At 40.9% G+C, this 23,088-nt stretch overlaps 1 protein-coding gene across 3 annotated transcripts; it reads right to left on the bottom strand.

Annotated features, from left to right (window-relative positions):
- Window positions 1-1,188: 1,188 nt before the first annotated feature.
- Window positions 1,189-22,283, bottom strand: POLE2 (DNA polymerase epsilon 2, accessory subunit). 3 transcript variants are annotated; one of them, XM_065686676.1, is made up of 19 exons: window positions 22,133-22,283; window positions 21,046-21,146; window positions 18,650-18,725; window positions 17,177-17,254; window positions 15,903-15,996; window positions 12,970-13,044; window positions 11,688-11,771; window positions 11,060-11,116; window positions 10,608-10,656; window positions 9,533-9,605; window positions 8,670-8,842; window positions 6,522-6,611; window positions 6,267-6,321; window positions 5,009-5,065; window positions 4,846-4,923; window positions 4,334-4,442; window positions 2,351-2,527; window positions 2,166-2,233; window positions 1,189-1,327 (listed from the first exon to the last, which is right to left on the bottom strand). In XM_065686676.1, exons 1-19 carry the CDS (start codon window positions 22,198-22,200, stop codon window positions 1,309-1,311), a joined length of 1,581 nt encoding a protein of 526 aa, XP_065542748.1. In that variant the 5' UTR covers window positions 22,201-22,283; the 3' UTR covers window positions 1,189-1,308. The 3 variants fall into 3 exon arrangements, with proteins under 3 accessions (XP_065542748.1, XP_065542747.1, XP_065542749.1); XM_065686675.1 differs by having other exon boundaries at window positions 5,009-5,068; window positions 22,133-22,279; XM_065686677.1 differs by having other exon boundaries at window positions 5,009-5,068; window positions 21,046-21,165; window positions 22,133-22,194.
- Between the last annotated feature and the right edge of the window lie 805 nt (window positions 22,284-23,088).

Raw genomic sequence — 23,088 nt, forward strand, 5'->3', positions numbered from 1 at the left:
TTGCTATGGTGATAGTAAACAAGATGGCACCTCCGGACCCTGCCGGCCAGTTGCTATAGAGACGCCAAGCAACATGGCGGGCTCTCCCCTGGTGGTCTTCCTCAAGAGTTGATTCCCCTCCATGCAGAGCCCTCCATCCCAGTTTCGCTGAGCCTTTCCCGTCAGTGACTGCGTGGCGGCTCTCAGCCCTCTCCCCTGTCTTCCACAAGGATGGCTCTCTCCCATTGCCTCCTCATCCCTCTGCAAGGCTCTTGCTCTCCCCATCTCTGAGCTGGCACTGCTTTCCCCTCCTGGCAAATGGTCAGCACATATGCATCAGAAATGCCAGTGCAGCCTCTCCTGTGGTTTGGCTTAGATCTGTGGCAGTTCAGCTCCCACTTCTTGTACCTGGCTTCCATCTACACCCTGATGACCCCTACAAAGCCCATCCCCACTGTCTTCTCTTGTTCCTGCCCCCAGAGCCACACTCATGTCAATGCCAACCCAAAGGGAAGGGGTCTGCAAAACAAAACAGCTGGCACTAAGGGTCCCCCGTGTCTGTTCCACACCTGTTCTGGGCACTCTGGGGTAGCACCAGTCTGCTCTCCTGGTCTCAATGCCTAAGAGCTGCTGAAGCAGGTTTTTGCTTAGTTTTGTCAAAAAAGGGGTCCAGGTTCACATGCCAGCAGGCTGCTCTCCGTCGTAAGCCAGATCAACCGCTGATGCAGACATTTGTGCCGACAGGCCCTGACCCTTTCCCACCTTCCTGATTGCTCCTTCAGCAAGATCTCCCAACCTTCTGCAGAAGTTTCAAAGGACCATGTCCTTGGTCCCCTTATGTCTCGCCCTGTCCGCGTAACACTGTCTGCAAACAGATGATATACTGCCATCAGTAAATAATACCTCACAAATCTTCTCTAGACTTTTCCTGTCCAAAGAAAAATCCTAGTCCACAGTTCAGTATCTCCTATAGGTAACTAGCTCTCAGTTCAACTCAGCATGGTGGAAGACAAAGCTCTCCCTGTCTTTAACAACTTTTTTTGACATATCCTGTTTGTACATCCTATTTGATATACATGCATCTGGTTCCTCCAGTTGCCTTCTTCTATTGTGCTTCTGTTCTTCTAACTGATCTTCACTGTGTGTCTACACTTCATCTAAACCAGCACAAGTATCTTTTCTGTAAAAGTCTGTGTACAAAATACACCATTTTTGGCCTTAACATTTATTAAGAACAGTCTGTAATACATCATAAAATCAATCCACCTGAAATGAGTGCTACAGTTGGCTTTACAAACACTTGCTCCCTTTTTGCAGTCTTGCAGAAATTCAGAGACCCTGAAGCTTGCTGAAAATATGAAACAAAAAAAACAGAATTTAGGTTTTTTTTTTTTGAAAGATAATTCACAATACTATCCTATTTTTCTGATCTATGAAAGACTTGATAATGTTTTCATTTATTTAAGGACCAAAAGCATTTGACAGTATAGTATCTTCTGTATTTTCTATATTCGGGTAAAGGTTCCATGAAGTCCCTTGGGAGGGTTGGGGCTGTTACAGACTCCGGTTTGACAAAAACACCGTTTCTGCAGCAAGGCATGAAACAATCAGACAAGGTAAGTTTGAATTTTTCCCACTGGATTATACCATCGTTACTTCACACAGGCGAATTTTCATCACAGTTTTAAGCCCTCTAATATTTTTAATAATTTCTGGCGTTGCAGTTGGCCTTTTTTTCCAATCATTGGAAAACCGCAGTTGAAATAAATAAGTACAGGTTTAAAATATACAAAAGCAAAGCATGAAAATGGCTTCTGGGCTTGACGATGGTCACAAAATGAACCAAGAATTGTTCCGAAGTGTAATTAACTTATGTAACAAGCATCATCTCCAGAAATGTCTGTTTCCCAATGGGGACTCAATTACTGAAAGTCATACAGTACAGTCAATCTTTCCTTTTACTTCTGGATCATGCTTTTCATCACTGTTATTTGACTGCATTTCCTAAATTTATTCTAGTTCTAGGCATTTGGATTTCTTACACTAAGTATGAAGCACAAGTCTACGTTAAACTGCTAGAACATTCACTCTCTTTATACAGTTGATGTTCTGTGTTCCTCCTGATAACTAAAAAGTCAGCAAATAAGAAGATACTTCCTTTTAAATGAGAAAGTGAACATATTTACCTGTCTTCAACTGTCTTGTTGGAGGGGTAGAATACCTTGAATGAAAATCCACTTCTTGGAAATGAACCCTGAAAGAAAAATGTATATACAAAACTTGCATTAAGTAATGTACTGTACAAAGAGTAAGAGACACACTTGAATGTGACTGCACCTCCTTGTTTTGGTAAAGCATAAGGAAATCTTACGGGATTTATGCAAACACAGTCAGTGTTGGTGACAGTGAAGGGGTCGTATTTATCTGCAATCACGAGCACGTCTGGCACAGGGTATACCCTCAGGGAGTAGTCATAGGCCCAATACACTGGGCTAACGTACAGTGGAAGTGGCGTCAGATGTCCCTGCGATAATATGGTCTTTACAAACTGTAAGATAAACATAAATAGTTAGTTTGAACCATTTTCTGTAAGTCTGATGTGCAGGAATATATTAGGGATATATATATGCAGGGGTATTCTTAATAAAGAAACTTAGAACTTGGAAACAGGTTTTTTATGTCTCTCACTCCCTCTGATTATTGATTTCTGGCGTAAAGCAGTAGCTGTTTTGTTTGTTGTGTTATGTTTTGGGTTTCTTTTAATACACAAACTCCTTTCTTAATATTGGTATAGCAGCCAATATTTGAAGATGTCAAAGTTATGTCATTGATACAACTCTTCAACAGAGAATCTGCTGACCTGTTCCTCCAACACAGGAAGTACCAACATTGCCATAACTTTCGTGTCACGTTTTTTTGGAGGGGAGGAGGGTTGGTTAGTTTGTTTCTCATGGCTTTCCTCACAGTACTAGTTAACCGTAAGACCCACCACTTAGACCACATTTTTTACCTTGAACTGAGGAAATAAGTTGATTCCCAAATGATTTTGATTCTTTTGTCTATTCTGGGAGTTGCCCAGTTCCAGACACTTATCTGCCGCATGAAACTCTCTTTTTCATCTGCCAAATTCTAGCCAGGGTTTTGGTTCCTGAAACTCTCCTCAAGCCCCTTGAAAGTTTTTATTATCTTTAACTAATCATGTAGCTACTCTTAAGCTCCATTTTCCCCAAAGGGGCGAAATTACTACAACAACCTGGTGGAAGGGTCTGCTGCTGAAAGAAAATGATGTACCAAGCACAGGCCCAGTTATTCCGCTTAATACTGTACAAGGCCTAAAGACACTAATAATTCAATGTAAAGGCAGTAACAAAATTTCCTTATTCTATTCATCTTCTTACACTGATGGCTGAACTAAAGAAACAAGTGTCAGGCAGAAAAACGCAGAGAAAAACTGAAGCATGCTAAAGCCACCCAATTCTCTTATCTGCAAAGTGTTGCAATACACAATTCTACATTTCCTTCATGATTCCTTCCTTTCCAAGCATGGGGAAGCCATGCGTGGATACAGGGAAGTGATGGCTTGCAGCATACACATACATGGATGCAAACGTACACACCAAAACCAAGGTACTTCATTGTCCATAGCGGATTCTCTGTGTTCACAAAGGAACTGAACATTGTCATGATGGAGTGAAGGAAGAAAGGGCTAAATGAAGTTTCTGCGTCAAACAAACAAAAGTATCCCTATAAAATAAATAGAAAGAGACTCCACCCATCACTGCAATGAGCCAGTACTGCCTGGATCTCTCTCATTCAATTATATCAGGCAGTCCCATCAACTACTGCTGTGCATTCATTAACTAGAATTTAATTCAGTGTGCTGTGGTGATATATCAAAAGCAGGATTAAGACTTCAAGTGAGAAGGCAAAGGAAGCAGATGACCTTTTGGAAAAAGTGACATGCTGCTTTACTGCAAATGTCACTGGATAATACATCAAATCTCTTTTTTTTTTTTTTTAAAAGGTGTTAAACCTTGCCTTTAGGAATCAATGTACCTTGGTATGACATTCCTTGCTGGTGCACATATAGCAGCTGTCAGCTGCTATGATGTTCTGCACTTAAGAGCATCTGCAGAGGGACAGTCAGAATGACTCAATGCCATCACTGGTATCATGGTTTCAGTTATTTTACTGTCAAGATGGAAAGGAAGGAAATAGTACTAAATGTATAGATCCTTTTTACAATCCCTCTTGGCTACTCCAGCAATGTGTGGTAACTGCAGATCAGAGCACCCTAAATGCTGACCTGCTGATCAAAACAAATAGCGAGAAGGGCTGAACACAACTAACTCACATGGCTGGGAATGTCCATGTTGCTGCTGGGGAAGCGGACACAGTTTCTGCACATTTTGTTCACCAAATCTTCACGAAAGATAATTATTTCCTGGGTGCAATACTGAATCCTACGTGGAAAGCATTAACAAAATTAAATAAATTAAGATGAAACTAAAAGATAGGGACCTGCATTATGAAGTTGATCACCCTCTATTAGAGCAAAACAAAAAAGCACATTTGAACTAAAATAATACTTTTCTTCCCTTCAATAAACACAATATTTTTTAGCAGGATTTTCATACTTGCTATCAAACTTTTAGCACTACTTCCTTTCATCAATAATTGATTTACATACTAATGTATTTAAAACTAGTTACAATTAATGAAACCAAAGAATTCTATTCATTTGAGAATATTCAAGACCAATGTTTCCAAAATTTGGTATTTTAAAAAAGTACATATGCACGTATGTCAGTCATTCAGTTAAAAAACAACCAACATGAAAAACAGCAGTAAGTTGCACTTTGTTACCTGCAAGGATTTGTGGTGAAAACTGAAAATGGCACCAGCTGTCTGAATTCCTCAGTAATATTTTCAGCCAGGGGAGGTCTAAAATAAATAGAAACAGATCTATCAACAAAGACACTTTCTTTAACTCAAAATTACAAAATTTGAGAAAGTGAAGCAAACTGACCTTGGTAAAACAGAACCAGGACCAGGGTCTTCAGGGCCAGGAACAAACACAAATCGACTACTGTAAAAAGTTCAATAAATCACATTCATAGAAAATGATCCTAAAAGTATCTAAACATTGGTTACATACTGCCATTTCTCCACAGATGCATGCAAATAACTTATTCTGGGGCAGAGATAACAGCTCTTCCTGGCCTTAAGAACCACATAAATCACAGCTAAGGCATAAGATACATATCCATTCCTCACTAAAGTGGAAGAAACCTTAAAAACTGTTCACTGTGCAAGGGGGACTGACTGTGGGAAGGGAGACAGACCAGGTTGTGGTAGCCTGGCTCTGAACTTGCTGGTAATGGGCTCCACTATCCCATACAAGAACCCCAGATAATCCGGCAGTGGCACACAAAAGCCCCACCAAGACACAGGACGGAGGATCAGCACAGGAGATACACTTCCTTACACCTCACATGAGCTCACCAGTTGTGGGCTGTGGCCATTTCTGCTTTTGGGTCTCATTCTAGAAAGTAGATCTACTTAGGGGCTTCTGTTATGAATTCAAAGATCAGAAGCCAGAAAGGATAAGCCTGGCTGCCCTCTTATTTTACTTTCCTTTGTATATTCAAATCTCTGCAGAAGGGGTTTTGTTCTTCAGGCCTAAAATGGGGTTCCCACAGAGCAGGGACACAAGAAGGGATAAACAGATTCCTTTGCAAGATTGTGTTACTTTGATTAGTTCTTAAACTAGCAGCCATGGAGAACCATGTATGCAAGAATGGAAAAGATAGAAATGTCTCTGTATAGACAGCAGTCAAGTGTTTCAGAGGATATTTTCTCTGGCTGGTACAGAAAGCCTGTAGGTGCTCATAGCAGCATCAAGACTTCAACACCAGTTTACAAAGCAACACTGTTCAGACAGAACCCTATTGATTTCAAGAGAATACCAAGGAAAAGGGCTCACACAAATAGCACTTTTGGGGAATCACAGGCCATGCTTAATCCATGTGGAATATGTTCCAGGAAGAGGCAGTTTACCTTTGCTCACTCAATAGCAGCTTCCATGACCAAGCTATTTTAGATAAAATCAAAAGCTTACACAGCTCCCAAAACAAAATTAGAGTCCTGTTACAAAACCAGGCGGCTATCTGATCACAGCTGGCTCACAATAATGAGAAAATATAGTATCTGTTAGTCTCAAAGTAATTAAAGCAAAGGCTCACAAAATAAACAAATTTCCCTCTTCATTGCGCTTTGCTATGTACCTTTTATGAATGCTGGGATATTCACATATAATCTCCGCAAAAGCCTTCAAAGAACCTACAGTCAGGAAAAAAAGCCATCTGGTTAGACAATATAACACCTGGTTAGACAATGAAAACACATTATATGAATCACCCCTAAACTTCAGTACATTAAAATATGTGTCACTTAGAAAATAAGTGTTTCTTCTCTCTTAAATTTGTCATCATTATTTTAACTTAATATACTCCTCTGACTGTTCACAAAGACTTCCCTACCTTTCAGTGACCGAATTTGATTTTTTCCGTATGGTGCAGATGAAAAATTCCCACAAAAGAAAAAGCAGGTTGGAGGCGCAGCTGAATAACCTGGTGAAAGAGAGTATCTGTTAGTACATCCATTCCCTTCATCATCTTTCAGCATTCAGCCTCCAGACCATTCCACGAAAGGCAGAAATTGAAACAGCAGTTCAAGCTCTGCTGCTATTAATACACCTGAACTATTTTCTTGATACCAGCTTTTGTTAGCTTAAAAAGGGTGTCACATTTAGCTTAAAAATGTCACTAAAAAGAGCGCTCTGTTATTTAAAGACCCAGTTTCAACAATATTCATTGTGTGTATCCAACTAACTACTGACCCAGTCATTATAATTGTGCTTTGTGTCACTATATAAATAATACACTTTAAAAATGCGCTATTTCCTTTAAGAGAAAAATAGCAAGTAGTAGCAATGGGCTACTATTAACCTCCATGCATCATTTTAGTTGAAGGGCTATGCCAACATTAAATGCACTCTATGACATTATAAAGCAACAGGACTGGAACTGCCTTAGCATTTTAAGAATCTGAGGAATCCTCACAATATCACTAATCACCCAGAAACACACATTTTATAGCAAAAAGAAATCTGATTCCCATCCCTAAAATAAAAATATCTACTCATTCATGCATCTCACATTCCAGGTTACTCTCCATTTTCCTAACACACAGTACCAGACCTGGATTTACTTCACTATTCTTCAATCTATTTGGTAAATAGGACAGAACTGTTTATGCCAGAGAAATGGCTCATCGATGTTTTTGCCTTGATATTCCACTTAGCTATTATTTTCTAGTTTATAATTATGAAATTTATTGCTTGCCTCTTTAAAAAAGTCTCGAAACAGTAAATGCAATGTATGCACCTTTGCCAACAGTGTTTAGCATATTAACCTCAGTGACTAAAGTCCCTTTATTACTTCAGCACACACAAAGTGAGGCCAAATTCAGTTTGCTCGAAGAATCTTGACAACTTTGATCAAGACAGTGAACTGGTTTTGTAACTTTTGGGTGAGTGTGGTAATTTGTATCCTATTTTCTTCATGTGAGTAGCAATTTCCCACCCTTAATTTTATGTTGTTTATTTTTAAAGCAGCCACCCTCTACCACTTCTAATCTACCTAGAACTGAAAGGACAACCTGTTCCACAACTGCCCTGGAATAACAAAGAAGCAATTCAACAGGCCTTGCAGATGCTTGCTATCCAAATGTTGTCAACATTACAAATGTAATGATACATGGAAGAAACAGTTCATATTCTAAGAGTAACTGACATTTTTTCTCTGGTAGAAACAGAAAGCATTTGAGGGACTGCTGGGCTCCAATGAAGTAAGAAGTTTTTAAACTAAGCCTCAGTCTTAGTTAAACTAAGCCTAAGAAGAACTTTCACTAGCAAGGGAAACACTCTTGTCAGAGTACATAAAATGGCTACTGTCCAAAACAATATTAAGTGATTTATGAAAAGGAAGTGTCACCTTGCAAAAACAGGATACAATCCAGTTTTTAAAAACTAGTAGAGAAAGATCCAAAAGAAATAAAATACCAACCATGAAATGCAAATAGCTGTCACTAAAATTAGAGTGAGACTTCACTGGCTTTGGGCTGGGGTTCAGTGGGATCCTACAAAAACCTGCAACAGTTGGGCTTACTCTAGCTTTCTCAAAATGGGAGTTCATAAAAAATGCACAATACAGCAAAAACTGAACTCTTGAAAATTGTTGCCTGACTTTAAAAGTATACTTTTGAGAAAAGGCACATAACCCACTGTCTTGCTGTACACTGTCCAGCTTGCCCTGCCTGACAGGGATGCTCATGTGAATGACCACAAGACGAAGAGTTCACAAAGCTAAACCAGCATAAAACTAATTCTCCAACAAAGGCAATTAGCTTTCTGCTGAGGTATTCCCTGAATTAGTTCACCATGGGGTCAGACTTCCCAGCCCACGCCAAAGAGGGGACATGGGACACAGCCACAGCTGGGGATCAAGGACCAGCCAGGCATAAGACTGCCTTGCTGCATTCATCCACCCACCAAGGCTGCTAAGGGCTAAGGAAAATGGTAAAAATTCACTTAAACAAGGCTCAGAGTCAAAGCAGTTCTCACCTACCTGAAAACATTGTGTGAAGCTTTTCCAGCACTTCTGCTTGGTCCAGCCATACATCAGAAAGAAATACAAACATGGCATTTTCATTTTCCTCCTCCAGCTGCTTTAGTTTTGCAGAAGCTTTTACTGAAGTTGATGAAGGTCCACCAAAAAAGTTTATATTCCCATAAAAGGCTCTACATCATTAAAACATTCAAGTTAGTTCTTTTTTTTCCTTCCCAAATCATTAGCAGTTTTGATTATGATTCTCTTCAACAATTTTAATTATGATAGTTAGCTCAGACAGTATCAATAATCATTTAGTACTTCATGGAGAAACCAAGGAAGAGAAATGGCAGTCACCTAGACATAAAGCAAGGGTGCTGCCCTGCCATAAATTAAAAGATCATAGAATGGCTTGGGTTGAAAGGACCTTAAAGCTCATACAGTTCCATCCCGCATGCCACAGGCAGGGACACCTTCCACTAGATCAGGTTGCTCAAAGCCTCATCCAACCTGGCTCATATCAGGGTAATGTTTATCCTGGGTTCTTTCCCACATTAATTCTTTGAGCTACAAGGAATTTCTTATTCCCTTGTAGCAATTATCTGATTTTACATCTGAGAAGGGCTTAGATCCCGACTGCTGTTAATATGCAGAACCCAAGGGTTCTTGAGAGGGTTTTTCTGCTAACACCACAAGCTTTAGTGCTGGTCCAAGTAGACTAACAAGTCCCAGAACCTCTTCCTTAAAATTGTATTTATTTTGAAGCATTTTGGAAGGGAGAAGAACAGCATACTTTAATGTCACAGAAATTATAAAATAATGTGCTTATTAGAAACTCAAAACAAAACACAGAGTGAGTCTGACAAAAGTCACTTTTATACCTAGTGTTTGCAGAAGGCTCAGTAGGCGGAAATCCAAAAGCATTCACATGAAAAACTTCATCTTCATACCAACCTAAGAGGTTTTTGAACAACAAAATAGCCCTTAGTTTTTCTAACAACGTCATGTCCTAGACATTAGTCAGACAACCAGCAGCTGTGCTGCATAGCTAGTCCCAGCCTCCATCAATCCCCTTCTGTGATTGCACCAGTCCTAGTGCTGTTTAGTGGTGAACCAGACCAGGGAACTACCCGGCTGAAAAACAGGCTGAGCAAGAAACGAACTATTTTTATTTACCCCAGACACTTCTTTGAATGGATTTGCTGCAAAGCCACATAAACAACCTTCTCAACCCAGCTAAGTAAGAATGTAGGTGAACAGAAATAATTTTTGCTGGCCCTGCCCCAGAAAAGTCTCCATCAAAATGCACCCTTTCTCAAGAACTGTCTCACCTGTTAGAGGAACAGAAGCAACAGGGTGATACTTATCCCTGCTAGCATTTGTGCTCCTAAATTCTATTTCCTTTACAAATGCTAAACATAAAACACATTATTTGAAAATAGATTGGGATTATGTACATTACACAGAGCAATACTGCACAAACATAAATGTGCACCATTTTGTTAAAACAAGGCTCCAGACCTAGAAGCCCTTACATAATTTTAATGAAGACTCATTAAAGCCTCCGAAGGACCAAAGCTTTCGCAACAGAAAGCAGCATTTTCAGATTGTTAAATCACACTGATTATTCTAGTCTGTCATCCTAATCTAGTCATATCTCCTCTAAACATGTTGGAGCTAGGCTAACTAGGGCCAATCCACAAAGCTGCTACAGATGCTCACATCCCCCCAAAATCGCTGAAAATCACAATTTTCAGAGTTCTGTTCTCTGCCTTCAGCGCCCACATGGTAATAGGCAAGGCTTCTGGCCAAAAATCTCAGGCACAAAATCAGCTTCTGGTCAAGCCTCATCAACATGAGACTTGTCTGTTCAGCCACATCTGGCAGACATGTAACTGCAGCAACAGCCATTAACAGAATAAATTACTACAAGCTAAGAAAAATAGTCTGCTTTACCTTCTGCCAAAACAAAGCATGATTCAGTATATAAGCCACTGTGGAACTGGTGCAGAAATGTTAAGAAATATGTTTTTCTTAGATCAGGTCTCTTAAACTAGTTCTTCAGCCAAAGTTTGCTTCTAGCTGGAGTAATGCATTTGGACACTACTGAAAGTTCATAGGCTGCCTTTAAGAGCCACGCAATTACCTGGTAACTGAGCAGGTTAAGTTCATAAACAGCCCACAAACAGGAACATGCTCTACTTCCACTAGGAGGAATACTAACCTAGTCATAACACTCTATGAAAGGGCACTGAGCTGCAGCAACCAAGTGATTTGAAAAGAAGGAAAAAGAGCTGCAGTTCTCAATACATAATTTTCAATGGTCAGTACTGATTTACTATTCAATTTAAAATTCTTCAGACCTATAAGAAATTTTTTTCAACTCTTACATCACAAAAAAAGGATATTGCTTTACTAAGGTCTAGTTGGACGACTCCCGTAGGGTCTTCTAGGAAAAATTTCCCCTAAAAAACAGTATTCATTAAAAAAGAAAAGTACACCCAAAGACATAAATGATTTAATCAGAAGCATCTATCAGTCAGCATTTAGAAATAATTTGGCCATTTTTAATATTGCAAGCTTAGCACATACTAGCAGAACTGAAAACAATGTAGTTTATAGTAAATGTATCTTGGCACCTTCCCTTTGAGCTGCTGCAGTTTGGATTGCTGGTGCACCCGTCCCCTACTAAGACAGTCCTATGCAGTGCCAAGTCCAAACACAGTCATTGGAAGCTCCAGCATTTCAAGAAGGGGCACTCCTAAAAAGTGTATCTGGTTCTGGTTGCTGACACCAAGTATTACAAAATTCTGCAGTGAGAAGACAAAAGACATTTTCCCTCACACACTAGCACCGACTGCTTGTGGAAGTCTCTGCTTAGGGAACGGCTCTTGCACTGCTGATGTTGATGGAAGTTCTGTCACTAACTTATATGACAGGATAAAGTGGCAAGATACTGAAGTCTTATCATTTTCTAATATATTATAACACTGAATGAATGGTGATCTGGACAATCCACAATAAAAAGCAACCTACCTCCTTAAGCTGAGTTATCATCCCAAGCACAATCAGTTCTCTGACTTTAGCTGTACTGCCCAATAGAGCTTCTATTGTTTTAAGCTGGAACCAAAGACAAAGAATCAAATAAAATTAAATCAAACTCCCCACATACCTATTCACAAGCAGGCAAGACAAGGCACCTTACAGCATATGTTTTTACATAATACACAAATGAGCTATGAGAGAATACAGGCTCATTAGAAAAATCAGTGGCAAATTTCTGAATGTCAAATGTAGCAAAGTTTTGGAAAAGATTTCCAATGATTGCTGCTAGCATAAAGAACTGCTTAGCAAGTAAATATTTATTGTGATTATTTTGTTTACAACTGGATTAAAACTGAAAAGAATAAATGGCAATTTCTTCTCTTGCTTATGAATGTCAGTCATAGGAACTGGATCCCCAGCAGGGTCACAGGGCCAGTCTACTCCCACAGGGCAACACTAATTACTTTTATCAAGGAACCTTTAATGAATGAGAGAGAACACTGCGGAGTAAGACAGGCAGCACCACAGAACATGCTGTCTGCAGTTTCTAGACAAACATATTTTGATCCGGTCAAACTGCAGTTAAGAGAAACAATCCTACACCACCAGCAGAAGCAATGCATTTGCCACTGCTGACAGGGAGGACAGAAAGCAGTCAAGGGAGAAAGATGTCTACAAAGCCTGGATGGGGACGAAGTCTCAACTCATCTAAGGTCAGTTGCTTTTTTCTGTGTGATGGCACGCTCTGAACAGGGAGAAGTAGGGAAGTTGAGCAAAGTTGTTATTTGGTATCCAGTGACACACATATTCATCTCTTTTTAAAAATATGTAATAACTAGATAATGTAGTGAGAGCGTTTAATGAGAAAGTTGAGATGGGAACAGAACAGACTGAAGTTATTACCTTATTCAATTGTAGGTTTGTGAATTTAGTGCTTACGAAAGAAAAAAAACAGGGAAGATACTCCCAAGCAGAGGGAAGCAAAGTGTAATAAGCTGAATAGCTAATGCTCTTCCATGTCAGGAAGCCACATTTCTCTTGCACTTCACAGCTGCTTTTCAGTGCTTTGGTCATGCTGATCTGAGCCAAATAACTGCATTTTTGACACACAGGCTAGAAATGACCAAAATTAACTCATTTCCACTGATTACTCATATTGGATGCCAAGCTAAGATGTCAATAAAGAACTATTACTACAGTAAAGCATAACACAAGTACAGTTCCTTTGTGAGGAAAAAAAAGAAAAGAAAAAAAAGAAAAACAGATATTTTACCTGGAATTTGCTCCTGCTCTCATCAGGATGAGAAACGACTGCTGGAGGAGTAAACAGCTCATGTCTATGAGTCCTCTGCAGAAACCAAAATTGAAGTAATCCAGTTTAAAGATAAATAAGAACTGTCAAAAGGCCAGTTCATTCCAACCACTATACAAAATACTTTTAAAAGCTCTCTTACTCCATTTCGTTCAGCAATGTTTGTTTCTCACTCTGTTTTATCCAGCAACACTTGATTTGTTGAGCACAATCAGTTCTTTTGACAAGAATTTCCTTCTAGGAAATTGATGATACTGGACAATAAAACTAAGCTCAAAAATGTAACATCAAAGCAACTGTAATGCTTCTAAAAAGTCATTCCTGCTACCTAGGAGGAAGGATTGAGAGCAAGGGAACATAAACTGTATAAAATGCCAACTGTGGAAATGAGCAGGTTTCTCTTCAGGGTGGGGCCTTATTAAAACTAACGAATTTTTATTTTTTAGTTACTTTTTAGACCAGTAACGAGTGGTGTCCCTCAGGGATCGGTGCTGGGACCGGTCTTGTTTAACATCTTCATCCCTGACATGGACAGTGGGATAGAGCGCGCCCTCAGCAAGTTTGCCGATGACACCAAGCTGTGTGGTTCAGTTGATATGCTGGAGGGAAGGGATGCCATCCAGAGGGACCTCGACAACGCTTGTGAGGTGGGCTGATGCCAACCTTATGAAGTTCAACCATGACAAGTGCAAGGTCCTACACCTGGGTCGGAGCAATCCCAGGCACAGCTACAGGTTGGGCAAAGAAGAGATTCAGAGCAGCCCTGCAGAGAAGGACTTGGGGGTGCTGGTCGATGAGAAAATGAACATGAGCCGGCTTCAGTGTGCGCTCGCAGCCCAGAAAGCCAACCGTATCCTGGGCTGCATCAAAAGGAGTGTGACCAGCAGGTCGAAGGAGGTGATCCTGCCCCTCTACTCTGCTCTTGGGAGACCTCACCTGGAGTATTGTGTGTAATTCTGGTGTCCTCAACATAAAAAGGACATGAAACTGTTGGAACAAGTCCAGAGGAGGGCCACGAGGATGATCAGGGGACTGGAGCACCTCCCGTATGAAGACAGGCTGAGAAAGTTGGGGCTGTTCAGCCTGGAGAAGAGAAGGCTGCGTGGAGACCTCATAGCAGCCTTCCAGTATCTGAAGGGGGCCTCTAGACATGCTGAGGAGGGACTCTTCATCAGGGACTGTAGTGACAGGACAAGGGGTAATGGGTTCAAACTTAAACAAGGGAAGTTTAGATTGGATATAAAGAGGAAATTCTTTCCTGTTAGGGTGGTGAGGCACTGGAATGGGTTGCCCAGGGAGGTTGTGAGTGCTCCATCCCTGGCAGTATTCAAGGCCAGGTTGGATGAAGCCTTGGGTGGGTTTTAGCGTGAGGTGTCCCTGTCCATGGCAGGGGGGCTGGAACTAGATGATCTTGAGGTCCTTTCCAACCCTAATTATTCTATGATTCTATGTAATAGCAGCAAGCTAAACTAAGAGATAAACTGCAGAGAGCATAAAGAAAATGCATTGTAGGCATTTTCACTTCTTTCATTGTTTTTCATGCAGTCTAACAGCCTCCCCTTAGAACAAACCTATTGCTACCAGCCCATGTAATACACACACTAATTCCTACCCAGCCACCCTCACTCACACAGTGACCTGAACTGCCACTTTCCCAGTTGGAAAGGAGTACCTATGACAACCAAACACAAAACTTGTACAACAGAGAATATGTGTGAAACTATCACGGTGTTACAGCACAATGCAGCTAGGAAAAGAAGGTTTCAGGATATGTACATACTATCGACACTTCCAGCTGTTGTTCACAGAAGCCATGTTTTGTGTTAGTGTGCCCACGGCAGCAGGTTTCACTAATCCTAATCACTGTTTGTATGAACTAAAACTTCTTCAGCTACTGGTTAACTGGTGTTCTAGGGGAGAGGTTCCCAAATTGCAGCATACCTACTCCTAGTGGCAGCAAATTCCCTGGTGGACAGAGTTGTTACTGCTCTGGGATATCTGACCCTGTGCATGCAACTACCATGTGGTCCAAAGGACGAGCAGTTCACACAGGTAGCCAGGTGCCTCCCTGCTGCCTACAGGGTGGTACAGACAGAAACTTGTGCTCACTGTCTGTGTGATCAGCAGCTCGCTCCCCATCCCATTACTGCTCCCACTGGGCTGCATGACAGAGAGAAGCAGAATGAGCAAGCAGGTGACGGGGAGCTAAATCCCAGCTGTGGGGCGAGTGGAAAAAAGGAAAGCACAGGTTTGTTCCGTTATGAGGGATAATCAGACAGTGAGTGCTGAGGGACTGACTCCTTCTGGCTGTGTGCACTGGTCCAGAGCCACTACCTACAGCTGCCATCAAACCTACAGCTGTGGTCACAGTGGTGCAGAGCAGGCCACACTGGAGAATCCTGTTCTGAAGCTGCTCAAAAGACAAGATGCATGCTCCATCAGGAGATGACATGGGGTGGCTGGCTCTCACTGAGCATTTTGGAAACTGGAAAATGAAAAACTTAACTAAACCAGAAGTGAATTTCAATGCTCCAATGCTCGTCTGAATGAGAACTTCAGGTTTGCAGTATCTCAAAAACCACTACATACGATGACATGCTAATCAAACGTAGTGCAGAGCCAGACTACAGAAGGAAAAAGAGCAAGACACATAAAAATACAAAATTCTCTCTTATGACATGATGCTAACATGTAGAAACACATGAATCCATCATGCTTTATTGTGACAGTTGAGACTGATAAACCCTAGTACAGATCCTGTTCCTACTCAGATTTAAACTGTAGCTCACAAAAGCACCTCAACACAAAGCACTGTTGTACATCTAAGAATAAAAAAAAAAAACCCAGCATTTTGTTTATGTATTTTGTTAAATAAAGGAAAACTTTTTTCTGACCTGTTGTAAGATGGAGTAGCGTTCACGAAACAACTCCGCTTTATCTCTGGCAGTTCCAAATAAATTTGGTACAGGAAAGTTGGTCATTGACAGACTGCAAGAAGTTTAACACAAGATTAAAATAGGTACATTCCATACACAGAAATGACTTATTGATCTGAAAGCTGTAGGAGGCTGCAAAAGCTATAACACTGCTGCATAATTTATTTACTCAATGAGGAAGATTTCTGCTAGGAATCCTGTGTTTCTGCACCTTTAAGGCTACATCCATTTAATTTCCCTTTAACTCACAGGCCTTGAGATTTATCTTTCCTCAATGGGACTCTGCAGAGATCAGTTTTTAAAAAAGCAGGTACACCTTTTAAGTGGCATGAAGAGTATTTTCTTCCTCTTGGTTAGCAGATTGCCTTCATGGAGCTCTCTGTTCCAATAGACTGGAAAGCTAGAATGGGGCACTGGAATAAAACTCCCACTACAAACACAGATTGCTTTTGCTGGACTGTCAGAATCAGAGGCCATGGCTAGAATATGAAGTGCACATTACAGGAAGGTTGCTGCAAGCCCTTGCAATGAACACCACTACCCATCCCTCAGCTAACACCACTCAAGGTTTTTAAAACCACAGCTTCTTTTTGGCTCAGCAGTCTGGGCTGCTTGCTGTTAAAGGTAAATTCTTCAGTTAGCAAACTATTTACAATCAATTCCTCCAATTACTTCTTTCTTTCTCCAACCCTGAGATACCAGTTGCTTCTAATTTTTCTTTTTTTAGCTTTTGTAGCTCTCCTTAGAAATGCCCCAGGGCATGCAACAGAAAAAAAAAAAAAAAAAAAATTAAACAGCCAAATTGGGGCAGGGAGGGGAATGGGGGACAGGACCCACCAAAAACCAATCCACTCCTTAGTTTTACTGTCTCTTTTATTAATCAGATAGTATAAACATGGTTGCACATCCTACTACCTGATAAACACTGAAGTTTCAGAGCCAGTAACATCACAGCAGCACAGAATACCCTGCTATGAGAGATACAGGTCCCCATTTCAGTTTCATCCTACTGGACTAGGAAAACCCAATGGCACATTTATTTATGAGCCAGCATTCATCATGGACTAGCTCTTCAGAGACTAAGAAACAAAACTGTCTCACATTCTCACTCAGGTTTGAGATGAGTACACCCAAGAGGAAAAGACTATAAACCAGAACTTTTAACCATATAGAAACAGAGGCTTTTTTCTTAAAACAAGAAATGGTTGACACTTAAAATATGCAAGACTTACGGCAGAAACTTCTTTCTTTCTGAATTATAAATATAATGTGGAATATCAAAGGCTCCAATAATGTTGAAAACATTTTCTCTGAAATAAGAATACATTTACAACATTACCTAAAGTGGATGAAAGGGTAACAAAACATGTTGAATAAAACTATATTTGTTTTGCTCACGATCACTCTGTGTTATCACCATTTCTCTCACATCACTCTACTTACTGGATACTACTGCATTTTCTAATTCAAAACACGAAACTTCAGTAGTTCATTTAGACATGAGAGTAAGATACATCTCCTCCCCTTACCATCCTCTGCTATCTTTTTTTACAACAGAGCAGCCTTGGCATGGTTTACGTGAACAGGTTTAAACAATGGACATGTCCAACTCTTCAGATAATTAAAAGCTGATACACCCCGTTATATTTACTGGTTCAGCTCTCTCCTCTGATGCCTCTCATTTCCCTCTTACTGTGAGTGGACCAAATTCATCAGAGTAGATAATACTATCCCATGAACCTTCAGTAAGGTTCATGGACAACCATCACTGCCCATCAAACATTGATGTCTTAGGCTTCAGAGTGCATTTCTTATAAAACTTTGCCTTCAAGCTTTCTGCATCATAATTCCAAAGAGTTGTACAGGCTGGCCCTGTGATCATAGAGCTTTTCCCTTCAGATCTCTGTATTAAGAATCTATGCATACAGAGCCCTCTTCAATTCTGAAGTGAAAAATACATTAACTATATAAAATGACACAAAGAAAAGTCACTCTCAAACTGTCTGCATCATAAAGGTTCCAACAACAAAGAGAAAAGTAGAAACCAAATTTGCTTCATATTGAGAAACTGCGGGTATCTAATTTGCATGCCTACCAAGCCACTTATTCTCATGCTTTGCATTATGATGTCAATACACAACATAAACACTAAACGAAACACATTCATCACAATCACAAATTAAGTTCTCAGAAACTTATGTAACTGCTCTCTGCTTTGTTATCGGAGAGTGGAAATCAATCAGCCCTGCCATACAAAAAAAGCAGAACCAAGCAGCATCGAGGAAAATTTCCAAGTGTTTCAGAAAAGAAGTATAATATGAAAGGCAAAAAAAAATAACCTTAGAGAATTTTTACCTAGAGAAAAGCAAATAAAGACATGAATGGAAATAACAAAATTTCTCTCTACATTGGTTTATTTTATTGGTTAATATTCAACCTGTGTCACATGTAACACATAACCACAGCATTTTAATTCCAGAAAGTCAGCATTATATTTAGAATTCCCTGAAGGCCTATCCATGAGAATGAATTGTCTAAGAAGGAACATTACTAACCTTCAAAGACAGTACCAGGAAGACAAAAGCACAAAGCAATTACTGCATGTGTAGCACAGCAGAAAACGCCTGACATTTATTTCCTGAGAAGAACTAAGAGAACGCATACCAACTCCCATAAACCTCAAACGAAAAAGAATGTTACTGTACATAGTTTCATCTGATGCCTGGCTACATTCTTGGACAGCTGCTTCCACTGTGGATTGTTCAACCATATTAGATGACACTGAAAAGAAAATTTCAAAGGATTAAAACTGCAGCCTGTGGAAAGCAGTGAGTAAGAAAGTAAATAGGTCTCAAATATCTTGCAAAAAATGGTTTAATCTTCTCAGAGGAATTTATTACACAAATAAGCGTATTTTCAGTAAGCTAATGAAACACACTATTTTCTCTTTAGAAAATGATCACTTAATATTCTTACCAGGATACATCTCTAGTGAAAAAATAACCCCCACCCATACTGCGCCCACCATTAATTCACTAAACATGGAGAACAAGACAATTATAGTTTATGCAAAGCTGCCAAATATACTACAAATGTGTCAGATCTGAGCTTTCGCATTCTAGAGGTTAATTTTATTCCAGAACATTATCACACAGATTGCTGTCATAAATTTTAAGTATTCCAACAGTTTTACACAATTTTGGAGATAGGCACATTGTTGTCTTCATGGATTTATATTGATAATTAAAATTAAAAATATTTCTAAACACGATGTTTTGCTGAACTTGAAGGAAAGACCAATCAATGCAGATTGACAAAAGGACTTGGTCTACATTACCAAGCCTAACTGCTGGGCTCCCAGAATAGAAATCAGTAAGTGAAAACTTGCCCTTGAGTTCCCTATTCAGAGCATGGGACTTAAAACCACAATTCCTGTAAGACGGGGATGAACAGCAGAGCAAAACGGCACTAAGGGTGCTTAGCAGGACTCACAGGAGAGACCAGCATTCTGGTCTACAAACCTCTACCCCTAACCTCCAACGACTCACAGACATGAGCTGGACAACATGGGAATTTATAGCACAAAATTATGCCCTAGACAAAGACATGTTGAGAATGCACCAACTGCATGTTCTACATTGGACCTACAGCTTTTTGTACTGATAGAAATTTGTTCAAAAATGTGGATGCATTAATTTGTACCAGCAGGCTTTATGCTGGTACATAACCAGGTACATAACCATGACCAGGACCAGTTCTTCAAACTACTTTTACTCCCTGTTTGATCAATTATGATCTGTTATTCCATGAATAGTGGAAGAACATCAAGTCATAACTTCTGTAGTCTATTCTCTACTAAAACTCTGGAACAAGCATGTGCCCACTCTTGATTTAATTAGGTTTGAACAGGCTACACTGGGAGTTTCCTGAACTCACCTAAGGCCTAGTATTTATTTGAGATCACATTTATCTGGATTTCAATCTTTCAAATTTCAAACCAAGTTTCCTAGTTCTCATGAGCTCTGATCAATAAACGCATATATGTCAGGAACATATGACACAAGTATGTCAGGTGTCACACCTCTGTCAGTCAATCACATTCTTTAACTGAACGTGCTACAACTCCTGTTTTGTGCTGTCAGACTGTATCAAGTGTATTTTGACCTACTATCCCATGCCTTTCATGCACAGGAGCACTGGATCTGTGTACCTTAGGACATACTGTCCCAGTTAAGAAGGTAGTCTCCAGACAAAATTCCTGCCAAGATGAGGAGTTTTGGGCAAGTTCAAATTCAAATGCACTATGAGAACTTTACCAGAAAAAGCTTAACTCTCCAAGCCTCATGTTTTTATGGGATTTTCCAGGAGTTTTCTGGATTGCAATTTTGGACTTAGTAATTTATAGAATCTAATGTACTTTCACAGGCCACACTGGTATAGCTGCTACAGTGCCCCAGCTGTTATCAACACCTTCTGCCCAATGTTACTATCCTGAGATTAGGTTTGCATAACGTCAGCATCTGCCTTGCTGCTTTGGAGAACAGCCAGGTGATGGTAAAACTCCAGCCACAGTAGGTATAAGTTAGTATGCTGGACCATTACACTGTGACACTTGTATCTCCTACTCCACTTGGATGTGAGGGCAGTTATATCTCATGAAGGAAGGCAACTGTTTTCTTCTTGCAGTCACAGCTAGGCTCCTCAGATTAGAGCTGCCAACAACCCTTTTCCGTACCTGGCCTACTGAATAACAAGTTAATTAAATTTTTCATTATTTCTTTGGTTTATTTTAATATTTAAAATCACAGTTTTAGATGCAAAGATGTCCACACAAACTCAGCTAAGTGCTTTTAGTAACTGGCGTTAAAAAATTTCACCACTCTTGGAAAAGTCAGGAGGTACCATGCTGCCAACTTTTTTAATGGCATAAATATCTTGCTGCAATTACAAACTTCAGTATTTAACAAAACAAAATGCCAACAAATACATTTATCTTGATCAACCCAGTGCATATGCTGCCAGTATCTCCATCTTTGTCTCAATAACATTCAAAGCACAAGACAAACTTTGCAAGCTTAAGAAAAATAAATTGTTTACTTACAAGGCTGTTTTTCGACGGCATCAATGACTTTTTCAATTACATCATCAAGTTCTACTTCACTGACGGACTGAAGAGCTTCAGTAAGGTACTTTAGAGCATCCCTAATTCCAGTGAAGAAAGCTCAAAAAGTAATTAATATTCAACACCGTTTATACAAACTATGCCAATTTTGGCAGATGTGCACATAATCACTAAACGGCTTATAACAAAAAAAAATAGAAATAATCAGTACTGTGTAACACTGCACTAGTTAACAAAGAAAAAACTCATCAGTATTGAAAACACTGAGGATAAGCAGATACAGAGAACCTCATTTTCATACAATCATAGAAAGATTCATGTCAGAAGGGACTGCTAAGGTCCAGCTTTCTGGTCTAACAGCACAGGCTGGTCTTGTTGCTCACAGCACTGTCCAGTCAAATTCTGACCATCTCCAAGGATGGAGCTCTCACCCCTCTCTTGGCCTTGTCCTGCTGCTTCACGACTTTCCTTGTGAATTATTTATTCATAGGACTGTGGAAGAGCCCACACTGGAAGGGACCTCTGCAGACCATCTGGTCCGACTTTCTACTGCAATCCAGGATCCCCACTGAGCCAAGTCTTGAGTATTTCCAGTGAGGGAGATTCCACCACTTCTCTAGTCTACTACTGCAAATTAGTCTAATACTGCAAAGTTTATTTGTTCTTACAGTGAATATTTTAACATTGTGCCCATTGCCTCTTGCCCTGTCACTGTGTATCCTTCAGAAGAAAGTACCTGTGTTTTCTCTATAGCCACCTTTTAGGAAGGCTGGGATTAACCAGATCATAGAATCACAGAATCACTGAACAGGTTGGGTTAGAAAGGACCTTAAAGATCATCTAGTTTCAACCCTCTGCCACTGGCAGGGACACCTCACACTAGACCGAATTGCTCTAAGCCCCGTCCAGCCTGGCCCACAACACAACGCGAGACCTGGGGCGCTCCCGGCAAGCGGGAGCTGGGCTTGAGGAAGCAATGAGAAGACCCTCCCCGAGCGAGCGGAGCGAGTCCCGGCGAGACGCTGGGTCTCTCCGCGCCCGCCGCCCCAGTCCCGGCGCTACTCACGCCCGCAGCAGGAGCCCGCGCAGCCGAAACGCGGAGCTCAAACGGCGCCGCAGCCGCTCCGGCTCCATCGCGAGCCGTTGGCGCCAAATCGGCGGCTCCGCCCCCGCCGGCCTGGGCCTGCCCCGCGGCGGGCGGGGCTCTACGGCCGCCCCGCGATGACGGCTCCCGGCGCTGGGCTTTCAGTGTAAGAGGGACTCGGACCTGTGGAAGCAAGTCCAGAGGAGGCCACGTAGATGATCAGAGGGCTGGAGCAGCTCTGCTACAGAGGCAGGCTGAGTGAACTGGGCTTGTTCAGCCTGGAGAAGGCTTGATTTCTGTTAGGTATTAGTTAGAAGTTCTTCCCTGTGAGGGTGGTGAGCCCCTGGCACAGGGTGCCCAGAGAAGCTGTGGCTGCCCCATCCCTGGCAGTGTTCAAGGCCCGGTTGGATCGGGCTTGGAGCAACCTGGTCTAGTGGAAGGTGTCCCTGCCTGTGGCAAGGGGTTGGAACTAAAAGGTTTTTAAGGTTCCTTCCAACCCAAAACACTGTATTTACAACTCCTTTCCCTGTAGGCTCTGGTGCAGGCTGCACTGCGTCTCCAGTAGTGCAGTCTCTCTCCAGTTTCACTTTTACCTGCCATAAAACATCCATCATATTACAACTGGCTGTGAATAGGTCTTGCTTGTACCCCTGTGCCTGAGCACTGTTTTCACCTGTCAATGCCTTCAATGTTGGATGGCATGGGATATTTCTTCCCCTATTCTTCCTTTCTTCTCATGAGGTTCACAAGCCCTGGATGGGGGCTGTTACAACCTGCTGTTTGTTGGTTGCTTGCTTGTACAATTCCATTTGTAATTCTGCCTTGCCTTTAACTACTGTTCTGTAGGGCTCTTTCTGGTTAGAAGTGTGCACTCTTAGGCTCTTAACACAACAGTAATTGTCACACCTAGGTGCTAAGCTTCCTAGGACATTTTTCAG

The sequence above is a fragment of the Lathamus discolor genome, chromosome 6, assembly GCF_037157495.1.
Source record: "Lathamus discolor isolate bLatDis1 chromosome 6, bLatDis1.hap1, whole genome shotgun sequence".
In the NCBI taxonomy this organism is placed as follows: domain Eukaryota; kingdom Metazoa; phylum Chordata; class Aves; order Psittaciformes; family Psittacidae; genus Lathamus; species Lathamus discolor.

What these genes read in the sequence shown, in the direction of transcription:
- POLE2 (XM_065686675.1), bottom strand. Translation starts at nt 22,200, where the DNA reads ATGGAGCCGGAGCGGCTGCGGCGCCGTTTGAGCTCCGCGTTTCGGCTG. An exon ending in TGATAACTCAGCTTAAGGAG is followed by an intron (nt 11,117 to 11,687) that starts GTAGGTTGCTTT and finishes ACTGTTTTTTAG; the next exon opens with GGGAAATTTTTCCTAGAAGA. An exon ending in ACATGGACATTCCCAGCCAT is followed by an intron (nt 2,528 to 4,333) that starts GTGAGTTAGTTG and finishes TTTATCTTACAG; the next exon opens with TTTGTAAAGACCATATTATC.